General features: G+C 39.8%; 2 protein-coding genes across 3 annotated transcripts in view; both read left to right on the top strand.

Moving 5' to 3' along the window:
• LOC124114741 overlaps positions 1–4,264 on the top strand; it is a 29,530-nt gene extending 25,266 nt beyond the window's left edge. For both annotated transcript variants that reach the window (XM_046475454.2, XM_046475453.2), the window contains exon 18: positions 3,139–4,264. In XM_046475454.2, the coding sequence (XP_046331410.2) occupies positions 3,139–3,654 (516 nt within the window). In that variant the 3' untranslated portion in view covers positions 3,655–4,264. The remainder of the gene's footprint in view (positions 1–3,138) is intronic.
• A 3,618-nt stretch (positions 4,265–7,882) lies between these two features.
• LOC124114749 (transmembrane protein 169-like) lies at positions 7,883–15,325 on the top strand. Its single transcript, XM_046475483.2, has 2 exons — positions 7,883–7,991; positions 8,812–15,325. Exon 2 carries the CDS (start codon positions 8,885–8,887, stop codon positions 9,509–9,511), a length of 627 nt encoding a protein of 208 aa, XP_046331439.1. The 5' UTR covers positions 7,883–7,991; positions 8,812–8,884; the 3' UTR covers positions 9,512–15,325.
• Positions 15,326–17,079: the final 1,754 nt, after the last annotated feature.

Raw genomic sequence — 17,079 nt, 5'->3', positions numbered from 1 at the left:
TACCAGAATCATGAGTATCATCAGAGTCTTAAGTTTATAATGACAATTCAACACGAAAGTTGCAACAATGATTTAATACATGAAACACGTTCAATATAACACATATCTAACAAGTTTGGCGTAAGGGGATTCTCACTGTAAACATGTGACTAGAAAGCTATTGGTACATGTACATGACTGAGCATCAGTCATGCCCAGCTAGGGATCGATTCGCCTTTCACAACTGACAACCTTCCCAAGCATTGGGTATAAACACAGGAGAATCGACTACATGTACCTGACTTATGTGTACCTGACTGAGCATCGGTCAGGCCCAAGCTGTTGGGATCAATTGTCGAGAGTGATACATAGAATACTAAGGTTTCGACAATTAACTACACATCTATCATTCTACACTACAGATAGAAACGCATTAGATGCTAAATACCATGTACAAGATGGAGGTCAAGCCTGACCTGTGTTTTGACAACATGCATCCAATGCATCCCATCCTAATGACTGCAGGGGTAAATATACCCCGATTGCTAATACAAAAATTGAATATAACAGTGAGAATCCAGAAACAAACAAAAATAAGAGTGAAACAAGGATAAACATGGACGGTAGTTGGGGATGGAGGTGGGATTGCTTGTCATTGTTGTGACACCTGCACAAGATGGCTGACCTGAATCGTAATTGCGCATGCTCGTACTTGGCATGCTGGGAAATTGCTGTATCCTGTTACTATAAATAGCATCACGCACGAGACATGTATGTATTACGGACGTTTGTTTATTGTAGATTCTTATAATAATATTAATACATAACCTCGTGGTTAGTATTACACTTATCTGGTAATAAACTGCAGAAGATGTCTTCTGGCTTTTAATGTTGTTATGTTACCTAATAATGAAACCATAGAATATAATTAATGATGTGCCAATGCCAAAAGCTGATGGAATTAATACGTAACAATTATTGTATATTACATTAAACTTTGGAAAATATGAGACAATAACGACATAGCAGTTTTAAGTTGTCATTATAAACTCACTCAATATACATTGAGCACCAATAGTTTTCTTCAACCCCCATGTTAACCCCGGCTCTTATCACCAGAAGTGACATCACAATCGTAGGTAACAATGTGACTGGAAGTGACGTCACAATCGTAGGTAACAATGTGACTGGAAGTGACATCACAATCGTAGGTAACAATGTGACTGGAAGTAACGTCACAAACAGGAAGTGATGTCATAGATATCTCAGACTGGGAATGAGGTCATAGTGATGAATTATGCCGGATATTTTGTCACAGTCTGAAAAGAACAGGAAGTGACGTCATAAAGAACAGGAAATGATGTCATCAAGAGAGTAGTGACCCAAAAACGAAAGTGACGTCACAAACCAGAAGTGACAGACAGAGATGGTTTAAGATCATCTAACGACGTCATTTACATGCATATTAGCAAATAAAGAAGTAGGTTTTTGTGCAGGTACTAAATATTCTGTTTCATGGAGTTTTCAAGTCCCCTTTAGGGGTGGTTGGGTAGCTTAGTGGTTAAAGCGTTAGGTTTAATTCCAAACATGGGTACAATGTGTGAAGCCTATTTCTGGTTTCCCCCACCATGGTATTGCTGGAATATTGCTAAAAGCAGACTTCCGCACTCAATTCATGTCCTCTTGAGGTGATTCGTTAGATTGTTACATCTTTAGGATTTAAGACACACTATTAATGGATGGATTAAAAATTGTACTATCAACTACACTGAGAGTCAACTAGAGGCAGAGCCCGCCTAGCCCTCTATTATATTCTGACAATGATGTAGTGGAGATAGAGTATTTGCAAGAATACTAGGAACAATAGTTATTATACCCCCGACTTTTAAAAGTCGGGGGTATAAAGTTATACCAAGGTTCCATCCATCCGTCCGTCCGAAAACTTTCGATTTCTCTTAAACTATTCAGTGGATTCATCTCAAACTTAGTACATATAATCTGTGTCATATGGAGGGGTGCAGTCAAAAGAAAAAAATTGTTTTTATTAATTTTCCATTTTTTTATGAATTTTTCAAACCCTAACGTCCGTCTGAAAACTTTGTCCTCGCGATTTCTCTTAAACTATTCAGTGGATTCATCTCAAACTTAGTACATATAATCTGTGTTACATGGAGGGGTGAAGTCAAAAGAAAAAAAATGTTTTTATTAATTTTCCATTTTTTTATGAATTTTTCAAACCCTAACCCTATCCTAGCTATTTAATTTGAAAGTACTGACAGACTAGGCAGGTCGGGGGTATTAGTGAGCCACGCTCACTTTTTTTTCTTGTTGTTATTTATGTTAAGAATACTATCTCTATTACAACAGAAGTACCCCCACCCACCTCCCCATCTTTTATCTGTCTCTAGTTGAAGCGAGGATTTTCCCGACTCGGCAAACTAAAGACCTGTATGAGGATTGGTTGTAATGATGTGGTGACAACTAAATGTGTAGTTGACAGTGAAGAGGACTTCTGTTGAAAAATCTAAAGATTAGTTTTAGTGTGAAAAGTCAAAAAGTTCAGTTTCCACCCTTGCCGAACTAAGCTGGAATTTCTGGGTTTAAACGTAGCACCACCTGTGGCTATTACAAGTTTTGTCTCTTCTATGTCCCTCCTTTTTACCAATCAAATTCCACTTCTCTTATCACTTGCATGTGGTCTAAACAAAATGGAGATGCACACTCATGATGATCTGATCGTTAGCAAGATCTATATTGTTATAATAGGGTTATATTTCACGAAGTGCACCAAATCACATGACCACCTTTATTAAAAACATGAAAAGATTTGTAAAATAATGTTTGATTCTGAGTTGGCGGACACGTTTTGCAAATCCTGCATTCTGCACGGTAGTTTTCGAACAGGATGTTGATGTTGTTACAAGATTTTGATTGGACTATGCATAGACTCGTTAGTCCAGCCAGAATATAACTCTATAATTCCAGCCTAGTTCGGCAAGGGTGGAAACTGGAGTTTTACACTCTGTTAACTCCCTTGCCTAGGGAAGCTGTTACCTACATGGTAACTCTCCTACTTATCTTTACTGTAACTTTTTAACTACACATAGGATGGACATTCACTATTAAATTACTGATAGAAGTATGCTGTTTTCTATTTAGGCCAAGGGACCACAAATTAAAATCCCGCAGACCCAATGCCCAGTGGAAAACTGTCCTCACTCGTACACAACAATGGCAAGCATGCAGCAACACTGGTCCAACTACCATCGTGCGTCGGTGAAGATGTACTGCTGCAATCTGTGTAACGACGTGATGAAGGGCAAGTCCCTCATACAGCAGCATCTCGAGAAGAAGCACGCTGTGGACTTCCATGACAGCCGCTGGAAGCTGGTGGAGTGGGAGAACCAGCAGTTCATCGACCCAGGGGATGTGATCCCCTTCTGGAACCTCTACACCACCAAGGAGGACGAGATGAGTCGGCAGCAGCTGGAGAAGGAGCTGGGCAAGGACTTTCCACTGGTGGACATTCCAATGCAGGAGTTGGAGAGGAGTGGCCCGGGCCTGTATGACTTCTATGAGTGGACAGAGAACTACATGCACAGACTTCAGGTTGCTCAAAAATATGCCCTGGAGGATCTTCAAAAACTTACACGCAGAGCTTTGGAAGAGAATTAAAATTCATATTCAAGGAAGAATGTTCTGTGAGAGCTTCTTAACTTGAAGTAATATGGGTCTGTTTGTCCATAGTTTGAGACAAGCCGAGTGCAGACGTAGTGCTGCCCAGACAACAAAGCAGAGTATCATCTCTCCATTTGATTCAGATAAATACTCTGGGCCCACTTGCACAAAGCAATCTTACCACTACAACTATTGTAAGCCTATGTTAAAGTATGGGAGTTACAATCATCTTAGCGCTAAGATCGCTTTGTGCAAGTGGGCTCTGGACTCATTCACCACCACAGCCTCATTCTGGAAGTGGTGCCTCAGGAGTGGTGGCTATTTAGCTTCGCCTATTTCCAATCGGACTCTAACTGAACTTGTGGCTATTGGGTCCAGGGTATTTATCTGAAGAGAATGGAAAGATATTACCCTGGATAAATGAGGATGATGCAAAGCAACATTAATGATTTATATAGCTAATGAATGGAGTTAACAAGATATTACTGTATGTCGTATGTGCATGTGGTTTGAGATTGTCACTTTGCATGGCAGACATGTGAAAGGTCTATAATACATGTTTACCCTGTTTATCATGTGTCTTTGAAATAAAAATAAATAATCTTACTACAACAGACTTTGAATTCCTGTTTCTGGGAAAAGAACAAGCACGTAGGTAAACCTTGATGTACTAAATTCTTATAGGACATACCAGTACGTGTAGGAGTTAATTTGGTGTGTGAATCAGATATTAATACAGCATTGAGCATACATTCAGAACTTGGACTTCATGGGGGAATCAAATATTAAGAGGATGCACATGGTTGAAAACCCCTGAATTTTGAGGTCGATCTTGAAAAGTCTTTGATTTTTGGTTCTGGCTTGAAAATTGATAATGTTCCTTGGATTTTCTAAACAAATCTCCATTCCAGGATTCCACCCTGACCCCAGTCGTATACCCAACTTCCAATGGGATCACACTTTTTAACAAGTACATTTGAAATATTCAGATATTACCAAATTCTGAAACTGTTTCTAACTTTTATGATAATTGGGTTTCTAAGAGATTGGGCATGTGAATTGATCTACATCTGTTTAGTTAGGCACAAAATATACAGGAAACTGTCCAACATGCAGTGCATTCTTCACTTTACAAACTGGGACACATGCCCGTAGTGTGGAAGGTCGGTGGTTCGATTCCGGCATGTCATAACAAAAAACATTAAGAGATAGTAGTTGTTATTACCCAGCCTGGCGTTGGCCTTACAGGGACAGGACGTTGACCGTTCTGAAGCTTTGTTTGTAAACAGTAGCTGACACAACCCCCAAGCTTACTAAGCTCTGCCTGCCTTATTCTGTTTCTGCTCCAGTGACACCGCCGAAGGTGCATGACACGATAGCTTTACACATCACTGTTACCATTATCGCTAGCTCTCTGTAGGGATTCCATGACAGGACACGGAGGATAATTACGTGAAACTCGTTTTTCATGTTTTGTGATATTTTCTCTATGAAAGTTAAACATTTCATGATGGATGTTTATCTAAATGTGTAGACTCGTCCAAAAGGTAAAGATGAAAAACACGTGAATGGACTGTTCGAGTTGTGACAATGTGACAGATGCGTCTACTTAGCTGGTCGCAGGGAACCCTGGGTAGGAGAGTGATTGGTTTCATACAACCAAGTCATATATATATTTATGTTGTGATCGATAGGCTTTGATCAACACTGGCTTCTAATCTAATCAAGCTGGCAATTAGTATTTTGTAACTCATCTGTAAGAAAAACACACGAGCTTTCTCTTCAGTTTGCCGCTATTAAAAAACATGCATTTCATGCATTATTTAAAAACGGGTGCAGGCTAAAACGGCACCCCAGCAAAACGTCACCTATTTAAAAACACATGGAACCGTCAACATACTGTCCCTTCAAGGGAATGAAACAAGGACTGGTAGGCTCAGAGTCCGAACACTGTCTGAGTCGGGTATCCATGTTAAGCTGTGGCGTGGCATCTCACTGGGCAAGCAGTATAAGATCGGAAAAAGTCCGGAATAGTACAAGCAGCGAATGCGCAGTCGCTATGAAATTGCAATATTAAATCTTGATTGAGAGTTAAACGTCATTTTACGTCACCTCCTTTTACTACAGCTAAACATGTGGCTACTTACATCAATACATGACACAGAACAGCAGCACTTCAGGGGGACTACGTTATGCATACAGAGACTTACAGATGTTTTATGAAGTAAAATACCTGATCTCACGGTCAGAACATTTTCAGTTGACTCGGACTGAACTGTAGTTAGTCATAGACTCATGGCAACAATTACCTTCACAAGGTCATCTTTAAGAGCTGAAATCTTTTCTTTTTTTTCCAAGGCTTGCTAAATTATCCGCAATGTACACTCAAAATTTCCGTCAAAGCTTAACTGCAGGACAGTCTTCTGCTTGTTTGGCCATTTCTGGTGGCCCCCGCCGTGATATTGCTGGAATATTGCTAAAAGCGGCGTAAAACCATAGTCACTCACTCACTCTGCTTGTTTGTTTTGTTGTTTAAGGCTGCACTCAGCAATATTCCAGCTATATGATGATGTAAATAATAGAGTCTGGACCAGACAATCCTGTGATTGACATTATGAGCATCGATCAACGCAATTGGGATATAATGACATCAATCAACTAAGTCAGTGAGTCTGACCACCCGATCCTCTTAGCAGCCTCATCATAGTGAATTGGTTTACCATAGACTTACTATCTCCGAGATGAATTTATGTTTGTTTAGACTAACGCAAAGCATCACTATGTTTCCCTTGCATTCTCATTTTTTTCAAAGTGGCGGTGGCCTAGTGGTTGAAGTGTTCACTCGTCATGAAGAAGACCCGGGTTAAATTTCCCACATGGGTACAATGTGTAAAGCCCCTTTCTTGTGTCCCCCGCCGTGATATTGCTGGAATATTGCTAAAAGCGGCGTAAAACAATACTCACTCACTTAATCGTGATACCAGGGGCAGGTAACTGGAATTAGGAATATATATATATATATATATATATATATATATATATATATATATATATATATGTGTGTGTGTGTGTGTGTGTGTGTATATATATATATATAATGTATTTCGATATATAATCGATGTGAAAAGACATGTGGGTGCGTTCAATCCCAAAAACATCATTCTTCCAACTTTTTCGGTAATAACCAGTGTCACACGGTCAGGCTTTTAGTCGTCCCAGACAAGTATTCAAAGACCGAGTTTCAGTAAATTGTATTTATTTGCCTGTAACATGAACGTCAACATGAGAAAAGTGTTGATTGCTGTCGGCCATCCTACCAGGCTGACAGGTGACAGGCGACAACTGCCAGACAACTAGCCAACTTTAGTGGCAGAGAGAAAAGTGATGTCATCTGATTGTGATGTCATGGTAACAGATCACATATCGGTGGGCGAGCACTTTGAAACCAGCAAAAGTCCAGACTAGTACATGCAGCCACACACACACACAATCACTTCGCCATATTTAAGAGATATAATCTTAAGGTGGCACGGGTGGCACCACGATTCGCTGTGCAGAGTTGTGTCCCTTGGGCACGCCAGAAACCTATGATTGTGGGTTCGAATCCCGATTCGCCCCGATTATGTTTCTAGGTTTGTCAGCACCATACCCGTGCTCGTGGGTTTCACCGAAGTGGTAAACGTCTGAGACCTGCATCACTTTGGGCTTTCCTCCCACATTAAGCTGACACACCGTGATATAACTGGAATACTGTTAAAAGCGGCGTTAAACCCAACTCACTCACTCACTATAATCTTAACGATGACCCTGATTACACAAAGACAATGTTTCAAGTTTCACAGCCCTGACCAGGAGTGCAAACAGCTGACAGGAGCATCATTTGTCTCTGGTGGATCATCCAGCTAGCGAAAGATGAGGCCTTGATGATAAACCAATCAAGAGTGACCCTGTCAGTTTTAATTTGAATTTATGTCAGCAACAGTTAGGGAATGCAGTTATTATTTTCAAGTTGTCCAGAGAGAAGTCATATGGAACAAGTTTGTTTTAACAGAGCATAAATAATCTGAAATATTCAGAGTGAATCTATTAAAATTGTTAAAACTGATAACAAACGGAAACTAATGTTACAAATCTGTTTATTGAGAAAATGCTTATTTTAAAAAAAATTGTCCGAGAGTCAAACGCTGTGACGACCTTGCCTTTGTTGGTAGAAACTCTTAACAACGCCTACTACTTTGGACTGTGTGTGGAGCAAGATCTTAAACCGGAAGTGAATGAAGCTGTCAACACCGTGGAGAAACAAAGACGACTTCAGAAGAAACTCTCATCTTTAGGTAAATATGCGGCAACACTACAACTTTCTGAAATGCACACTTTATGATCAGAACATATACTAACGAAATATGTCAATACCTAGTCAGCTGCATTCTGAAATCACCAGTATGTGTGTCGTATATAATATTGTTTGCAAGTCATGAAGTATCAGGATATATTTAATATGAAAGTATGTCTAGATTGTGGGAAGATGGGAATGTAACAGGTTCTTTTGGTTACCATGAATATGGTTCACACTTTGAGCATGTGTTTAATAGTTTCCTCTATCTAGGTTTTCAGGGTAGGTAAGGGACTTGTCATTTATTATACCAGTATACGGGAGGGGGGTCGGTGACATAGGTGGTGGGGGCAGGGGTTGAGAAAAATGAGTTTTACTTTTTAAAAATAAAGAACAATATAAGTGTGTAATTATTTGTGGACTGCCCAGTTATAATGGAAAAATGTTACCTGTATATGTATTGGGGAAGTGGGGTGGGGGTGGGTGGGAGGAGTGGTATGATGAAATGATACATGGAATAGGGGGGTCTACCAAATATATTACAGTGTAATCAGAATCACCCCTCCCAAGTGGTTGGATTTATGTTTTGTCAATATTATTTTAGTGTTAAACTTTTGATCTTGATATTTAATTCAAAATCAATTGGTAAGTGTAGGAAGGTATGCAAAAATTTACTAAAGTGTAAATGGAATAGCTTGAAAGTTGAATTCATAAGGTCATGGGTAATTTGATAAACAGCCATCTTAAAACATTTTGATAAGGACCCTTTCACTCTCATTCTTGATTTCAAACAGTTATCTGACAATTGCAATGTTTTTCAGCCGCAGGGGACAGAGATGTGAGCTCCAGGTGTACAACTCAGAGTCTTTGGAATATTCTTTTTTTCAAGTCAATATGGCAAAAAAGGAGGAGAAAGAATGGATAGAACTGACAAAGCCACTTTCACAAAAACATCAACCAAATGGTGCCAACAGTCAACTTGTGACCATGACAGGAACCGTCACCCATGGTTACCAGACAGGGCAGACAGTTGAAGTTATGATGGAGCTGACCGATACTGAGCTGAAGCGCTTGACCAGCAAGGAAGATCATGCAGCATCCCGTCAGTGTCGGTGTGGGGCGAAGCAGGGACTACATATCATCCTTCTCTCGGTCGTCTGCTTCCCTGTGGCGTTCATTGCGTCGGCCTGCATGGCGTTCTACCTGGGTAGCATGACCTGGTATAACATTTACCTGTACTTCAGTGAGGAGAAGACAATATGGCACAAGGTGTCTGTGTGTCCATTGCTTATTTTGACTTTTCCCTTCTCGGTGGGGTTGTCTGCTGTTGCAGTGGCGATGTACGCTGCTGTCATCCAGGTGTCGTGGTGGTTCTCATCGTGGAGGAAGGAGTTTGCAGACTTCGAGAAAGGCTTCTATGGCTGGCTGTGCAACAGATTGAAGCTTGCTGAGTGTTCACCGTACGAAACTGTTATTCTTAATGAAACCGATGAAGAAATATTACACACTTCGCGGTCTTAAAATCGATTGATTATGAGAATGCAGTGCTGTTGAAGGGTTTAAGTCTTATCAATGCTTGTGCAATCAAAATACTTCTGTCACAGCTACAATGTTTGACAGTCTGACCAGGCAATATGTTTCTTGTCAGAAGTTTGTGTCAACCAGATTTCAATGTGAAACTTTCCCTTGCTCCGTACAGTATAAGGATATTCAAGCTTATGGAAGTAGTGCTGTCATTGATATATCGATATGCTGAAAGATTTATTCTGACATTTTACATCTGTTAGTAAGGTCAGATTTCAAAGTACACAGAATATAGACTTTGGTCTTGGACATGGTGAATAGGTCGTTTGATATTGAAGTATCGCTGTGAGGAGGACTTGGGTAGGAAGTCATCCAGGGTGTAATGGTAGTTAGATGGTGCCAGTGACGCAACAATTATTTGAGTCTAAATGGTAATTGGGAGTCCTTTGGACTTATTTCAGTGTAGTCCACATAGTCTACACATACGGACCATTATTATTTTTGTACTTCGACTGAAGTTGGTTAACAAGACAGGCGTTGGTATGGTCACAAAGTCAAGATACCTTTTATAACATATTTGGACATTTATTCAGTTTCTGAGGCAATAGGTGTATGAAATGTCTCAGTGAGCTTGGTGACATCTTTAACTTCCTTCTTTATGTCATGTACGCTCATCAGCTCATGGTGGCAGCCATTACGGACAGGCTTGATTGAAGTGGCTGGTGTAAGGGAGGCAACTCTGGTATTTTTTGTGTTGGTTTGTGTCAGCTGTACATGACATTTTGTTTATGTGTATAGATATATGTGATAATTTTGCTCTGTAGACATACAGCAGTCTGCCCCACAAACCTTTGAGTCCACTACCCTAAACGAGCCTTGGGGCCATTTTCAGCAGATGTTTTGTTAATAGATGGGTTATTGTTAGCTGAGGTTACTTGACTAAGACTTAACAGAAGTTTAGGCTTCAGACTTGGCTCAAGTCACAGACTGTATACAGTGACACCTCAATAGTCCAGACTCTGTTAGTCTGATAAACCACACCTTCCGAACAGCCTTGTTGGGTTGCCAAAGTATTACTCTCTACCCATGATGCAGTGGGGATGTTTGTTAATCTGCACGATGTGAAAGAGTGTGGAACTGACCGCAGTGAGGAGGTGATAATATGTACTCTGGAGTGTGATGATGACTTGGTACTGTCTACTTGGTCTACGGAGAGCATCACATCATCATCAGCTGGGATGTGTGGTTCAGGGATTTATCTAAGCAACTTTGGCGAGGAAATTTGGGGGAAAATGTGATGTTCAAAATTGGATTAATTTAATGTTCTTATTTTTGTAAATTCTGAGGAATTGGGAAACGTTGTATTCCAAATGGGAATGTTCTCTGTGTTTTGCAGACTTAGGGCCGAATATCGTCCTCTGAGCAGGTCCAGATAAGTCCCTGTGGTGTCCTCATAGAACCAGTCATTTTCGTCACCGCTATGTGTGTCAGCTATTGTCCTTTAACAAGTTTAATATCTGCGTTGATCTGGTCCAGACTCAATTGTTTTCAGACAGCTGTCATATAGCTTGAATATTGCTGAGTGCGGTTTTAAACAACAAACAAAACATTATATCTCCTCTGTGTAACCATGGTTACGCTGCTTGCATAATAGAGCTGCCACTCAGGTGTACTGTATCTGATGGATGCTGTGTGGCCGGCCGGGACAGTATTAAAGCCAAACCTTGCTAGCTTGAGTTTATTGAGACATCACTGTGTCTCTTGTCTTTGGTGGATGTTGTAATCTCACGTCACTCCACTTGCTCATGTGGCACTGGAGTCTAAAGTCCGCTCAGTGCCAGGTACTTCTATATTTGATACATGGCACATGATCCATTGCAAATCTGGTAGTTTTATAATTGATGCATTAATATGTCATAGCACACATTGCTTCAGAATCTGGTAGTTCGTTAATATCTCACAGCACCAAATCCACTCAGCGTCTTATAATCTGTATCACAAAAATGTCTCACTGCAGATGATCTTATTTAGAATCTAGTAGGCTTAGTTGTTGCACAGTCGTCTCTGTTGTTTGTAACCATAAACCATTTTACATGTAACACCAAAATAATGACTTATTCCACTAATTAATGTCATTTTGTACACTTTGAAAAGTAGTTAAGGAACTGCATGTATCGCTTGTCGCATATCAGATGCTGGGTTATCTCCCTTTGACTTTAACAAATGTGATGTTTGGGATAACGCTTTCTTTGACCACTTTCTTGTTGACACGTGACTATTCTTTGACTGTCCGTGAGTATTTCTGTACATGGTGTAGCAGGTTGCCAGTGGTGGCATTATGTCTCACTCGGTCAACTAGATGTGTTGTCAGTTGTCTAAAAGGAAGCTTATATATGTGTCATTGTTTCTGTTGACCAGAGGGACAGTGAAACAAAGTTGATCCTTTCTGAAACTATGGTTTGATACGCTGCAGCTTCTACACTGCTATATGACCATGGTTATTTGAAGGCCTTCGTGTGTCGGTCTTGTTGACAAGCTGGTGATGGTTGTGAGTTTCAGTGCTGCCTTACTTGTAACTATTTTCTTACACTAATGTACATGCTGTATATGTGCATGCACTGAGCCTAACTATTTTGTATGATCTACCAATATTGCAATTTACAGAGAATTAAGATGGTTGTGAAGCATTTAGAGGTTCAACAATGAACAACCATATCAGAGTTTGTATTTAGATAAGAAAGAGGATACTTTTTATAAATAATTCAACGTCATGGGAAATTGTTCGGATCAACGGTTCTTTGAAGGTGCCTGCAGTTTAGCATCTACTTATTAAACATCACTTATGATTAGATTGCTAATGTTTAGTTTTATGTGATATGGAAGTTGTAATTAGCATGGAAGATCACCACAGAAAGCATTTCTTACCGTCTCCTAGGAATATATGGACAGGAAATCCCAACACGGTGTTGGCTAAGACTAGATTCAACTGAACAGATTTCAGCATGAATCTGTCTTCACATCTTAAGCTTGACACATTCACTGCCAGAAACAGTAGGCTCAAGTGCATGTGTCACATGGCTCCTATTGGCATTCTAGGTGGAGTACAATGGTATAAGTTACATGTGTCATTGTAGCAGGTGTACAGTAGTTTACTAGCTGAATGCACACCTATTCATTGGTCCAGCAGTTCAGCAATTCCCCAAAACAGTCTTGCAATAACGGGCAGTAACAACCTGGCATTACTTCAAAGATCTTAGCAAATTATTGGCATCGTGCCTACCTTTTCACTGTAAGGCTGGCCATACAACTTGTGTGGGATTTTACAAGATGGCCACTGGCCAATCAGGAGGCTTGATTTTATGATGAGTATTAATTAATTCATAAGCTGTATTTAGTAGAGAAAGCTTTGTTGTAACTGTCAGATAAGAAAATAAGAAAATGTTTTTACAATTGAGAATGCAGACAAAATGTCTGTTTTTGAATTTGCCAAACAATAGTTAGGCCATAGTTGATGTGGAAACCAAATGAAGGTATGATCTTGCAACTTACAGTAGAATCATCACAGTGGTCATGGAGAGAATGTGTCGCAGGCATTCCAAGATTCAAACTTGCTGTAAGCATTATTAATATAGTTGGCAGAATGTTGAGTATTCTATGTATAAAATATGGATGCACTGTCACAACCTCTCATTTAAGAATATCACTGATGGCGCTAGTTTGCACATGGTGCTTACCGTATACATATCACTAACACAATGAGGAGTTCAAGTATTTTTCTGAGAACAAATTGCATGATGGATGTTGTGGAGCCCACATGCACTGGAAGCAGTGTGTTATGCTTATAATCACCTGGGCCCATTTGCACAAATCGATCTTAGCGCTATCGTAAGGCTATGTTAAAGTATGGGAGTTACGAGCATCTTAGCGCTAAAATCGTTTTGTGCAAGTGGGCCCTGGTGAGTTACAGAGCATATTTACATTTGTGATACATATATCTGTACATCCCTTCTATTCAGGTATTGCAGTATCGCAGTGTATCATATCCCCACTTCAATCAGTTGCTGCTGTGGTGATAGGTATTTGTCATTGATGTTTCATGCCTTATGATTATATGAACAGTTAACATATTGATGAGAAATTAATGTATTTGACATTTTTGATGATGTGATTACCTGTTCTGCATCAGGTGGTATTTCTCACTCTAAAACACTACAATGTTGAAATATGATCAATACTGTCTAGGCACTGTTGCTAATGAACAACATGGTAGGTGTAAATTTTTGCTGACTATTTTGTCATACTATTTCACAGTGGCCTACAGTTATCTAGTTTGTTGTCTGTTGTTACCATGGTTACCTCCTGACTTATTGTGGTCTTGATTTACAATCATTAAAAAACTAGGATAACACTTTTGCAGTGTTATTCACTTGTTGGTAAGTATTTTGAGGCACAAACAGTACCTTTTGATAACATGTATGACACTAAGTATGTTTACTACTTAAAGTATAAAACATCATTCACTCTCACAGACAGTGAACAAAAAGTATTTTTTGGGCCAGATCAGTTTATTTTCTATATTTATTTTGTTTAATGTTTCAAATAACAAATAACTACGCTTCGAACATGTACAAATTCAAGAGCCTGTACCCATGTTTTTACACATACAGTCTTCCCAGTAACCTGTCGGTGACATACAAACTGAAAAGGGGAAGTATGTCAAATAGTTTATTTATTTGATTAGTGCTATCTGACTTAATTAACTTCAGTGTAATGACTGAAGCCTCTCTTCTGTCTCAACTGGGAGAGAGGCTGTGTATTTCATCAGTATTGCCAGCACAGACAAATTGGATGATGTGAAACGACCAAGAATTTGGTCCCCAGCAACCTATGCTGGTTGTAATGGATCAGGTCGTCAGGCTTGGTGAGTTTCTTGATGGCTTGTCATCGTACCCGATGGCATGGACCGATGCTCAAAATATCAATCACTGGATTGTCTGGTCCAGACTTGATTAGTTACACATGCCGCCATCATACAGCTGAAATATTGCTGAGTATAGGCCACACACATCTGATATTAACTAAACTATGTTCATCACAGATTTGACCAGGATCAGATGTGTTTTACAATACAAGCACCAGTTAATATATCAGTTCACTGTGTTTCTACACACATGGCATCCTGGTGATCCAGGGCATTATATCTCCATTGTGTGAGGAAAAATACCCTTGACCCATTCGCTGCAATAGCTTTGTTTCAAGACCGATTATATGATGATACAAATAATCGTCCAATCATTTTGGCGTGGGCGTGAGACGTGTGCTCATTGTGGGAGAAGTTGATGTCCATAAATTGTGTCTACTATGTCATCTGTCAACTTCTAAGTCATAACTATCAAACAAGTCATTGTGTGCTAAGTTAGTGAGAAGCCTTGAGATGGTGATGTCACTTCTGAAACAAAGCTATGGTAGTGAATGGGTGCAGGGTGTTTATTACATGTATAATAGAACAGAGATGTCACACTGGGTAATGAAGGACGCTCACATGGAGAGGTTTATTATATTGTGAAAGTATAAATGATATTTACATCAAGGTAGCAAATCAAGTTTTTGAAAATGTTTAATTTAGGGAATCATGGTGCTATGGAAATGTGCATTTGCTTTTTTATATTTGGTCTAAATGTACAATGTTACAGTGTATGTTATCAATATTCAATGTTCTGCTCAATGTGGTGAACACTGCACTTCCTCCTACAGACACAATATAATGGGTGTGTACATATGCTTTCATATGAGTAAAGTGAATCTTGTGTATGTGGTCTTCTTGTCTTCTGTCATTCTCCTTTGGATAACTGTGGAACAAGCACATATAATATAGCTTGTGCCTATAACTGTACAGAGTTGTGTCCCTTGACACTCCCTTGGTATTCAACTGTCCAGTAGGACGTCAGCCAGCATGGAACTAGTGTCATGCATGTGACAATCACATTATATACTGGACCAAAAAGGTTAGGGATCATGAATATTATTTGGGATATATCTTTATTGTTAGGACACAATTTCATAGAAATATCCTCTAAAATAGTCACGATCCATTACGGTTAGTATAGAACACAAATTAGCAGCAGTCATGAACTTAATTTAACTGTTCAAATTGTATCCGTTTTTTTAGTGTTTGCCTTGTACCAAATTTCCTTTTGACACATAATAACCTGACTCAAACCTATGTCAGTTTATACCAACTATATGTGCCGGGATCTCGCACTGCATGTTTTGCTGTGAATTCATGCTACACAATTGCTGTACAAGGTTTTAGGTAGGTAGCTAATGAAGCTGAGTGGACATGAGTGTTGTTTCGTTGAGATGGTTGGACATACAGAAAAAAACACATGGTCTGTGCTGGATACTTAGTGCAGAAGACAAAGGGGCCAAAATTATCTTACAGAGTTGTGTCCCTTGTAACATGCATTCATGTGACCAACACAATGGGGCCAAAACTTACTGTAGCAGTTGTGTCCCTTAGCTGCTAGGATGCCTGATCATGTTGGTTGGTTTGTTGTTTTACGCCGCACTCAGCAATATTCCAGCTATATGACAGCAGTCTGTAAATAATCGAGTCTGGACCAGACAATCCAGTGATTGATATCATGAGCATCGATCCACGCAATTGGGATCGATGACATGCTTCAATCAAATCAGCGAGTCTGACCAACCAGTCCCTGATCATGTGGGTGCAAACCAAGATGCATCTCAACTATGAACCTTGGTCTGTCTTACCAACCAGTATGTTACGGTGGGGGACAGGTGGCCAAGTTGTCTAAGGCACCACAATTCACTGTGTAGTGTTGCAACCCTCAGGTGTGGTGAAACCTATGTCCTGATTTTGATTCCAGGTTTCTAGGTTCACCAAGGGGTAAACAATGGTAAATGCCTGTGACCTGCATCACTTCGGTTTCCTCCCACATCAAGATGACACACCATGATCAGTCTGTGCCCAAACCTCCACAAGCCAGAACTTGGCTCTTTGTATTATTTTCAGTTGATCGACTGTTATAAGGCATTTATTAGCTGATCTTACAAGACCAAAGAGAATCTTTTGTACTCAGGCTACGAACTAGTCACAGTCTGCATGATGTCACTGAAATACTCTTCAATGTGGTGTTTAACCCAAATCACTCACTTGCCCAAGGGGTGTGGGGTAGCCTAGTGGTTCAATTCCCTGTTTTGTGTGAAGCCCATTTCTGGTGTCCCCCCACCGTGATACTGCTGGAATATTGTTTAGAGCCGCATAAAACAATACTCGCTCACTCACTCGCTCACCCAATGTTGTAAGTCTTTATGTCTAAGGCCTTCATGTTACTTGGGGCTTTCCTCTATATTTAACATTGATATTGCTGGAACATTGTTCAAAGTGACTCAATTCCTTGACTTGACTTTATGGACTAGCTTTTAAGTTGTCTTCACAAACAAGGACTAGTTTCATTAACTCATATATTTCATTTATTCATACATAATGCTGTTAATAAACAGCCAAAAATACATGAACAAGCGTCTCTGGAAAATGAAAA

This window comes from Haliotis rufescens, unplaced genomic scaffold (assembly GCF_023055435.1).
Source record: "Haliotis rufescens isolate VD_foot unplaced genomic scaffold, xgHalRufe1.0.p SCAF_31, whole genome shotgun sequence".
NCBI lineage: Eukaryota > Metazoa > Mollusca > Gastropoda > Lepetellida > Haliotidae > Haliotis > Haliotis rufescens.
Note: the sequence above shows the minus strand (reverse complement) of the source record. Positions and strands in the feature narration are given on the sequence as shown.

Coding starts and splice junctions, on each gene's coding strand:
- LOC124114749 (XM_046475483.2), top strand. CDS start 8,885: ATGGCAAAAAAGGAGGAGAAAGAATGGATAGAACTGACAAAGCCACTT.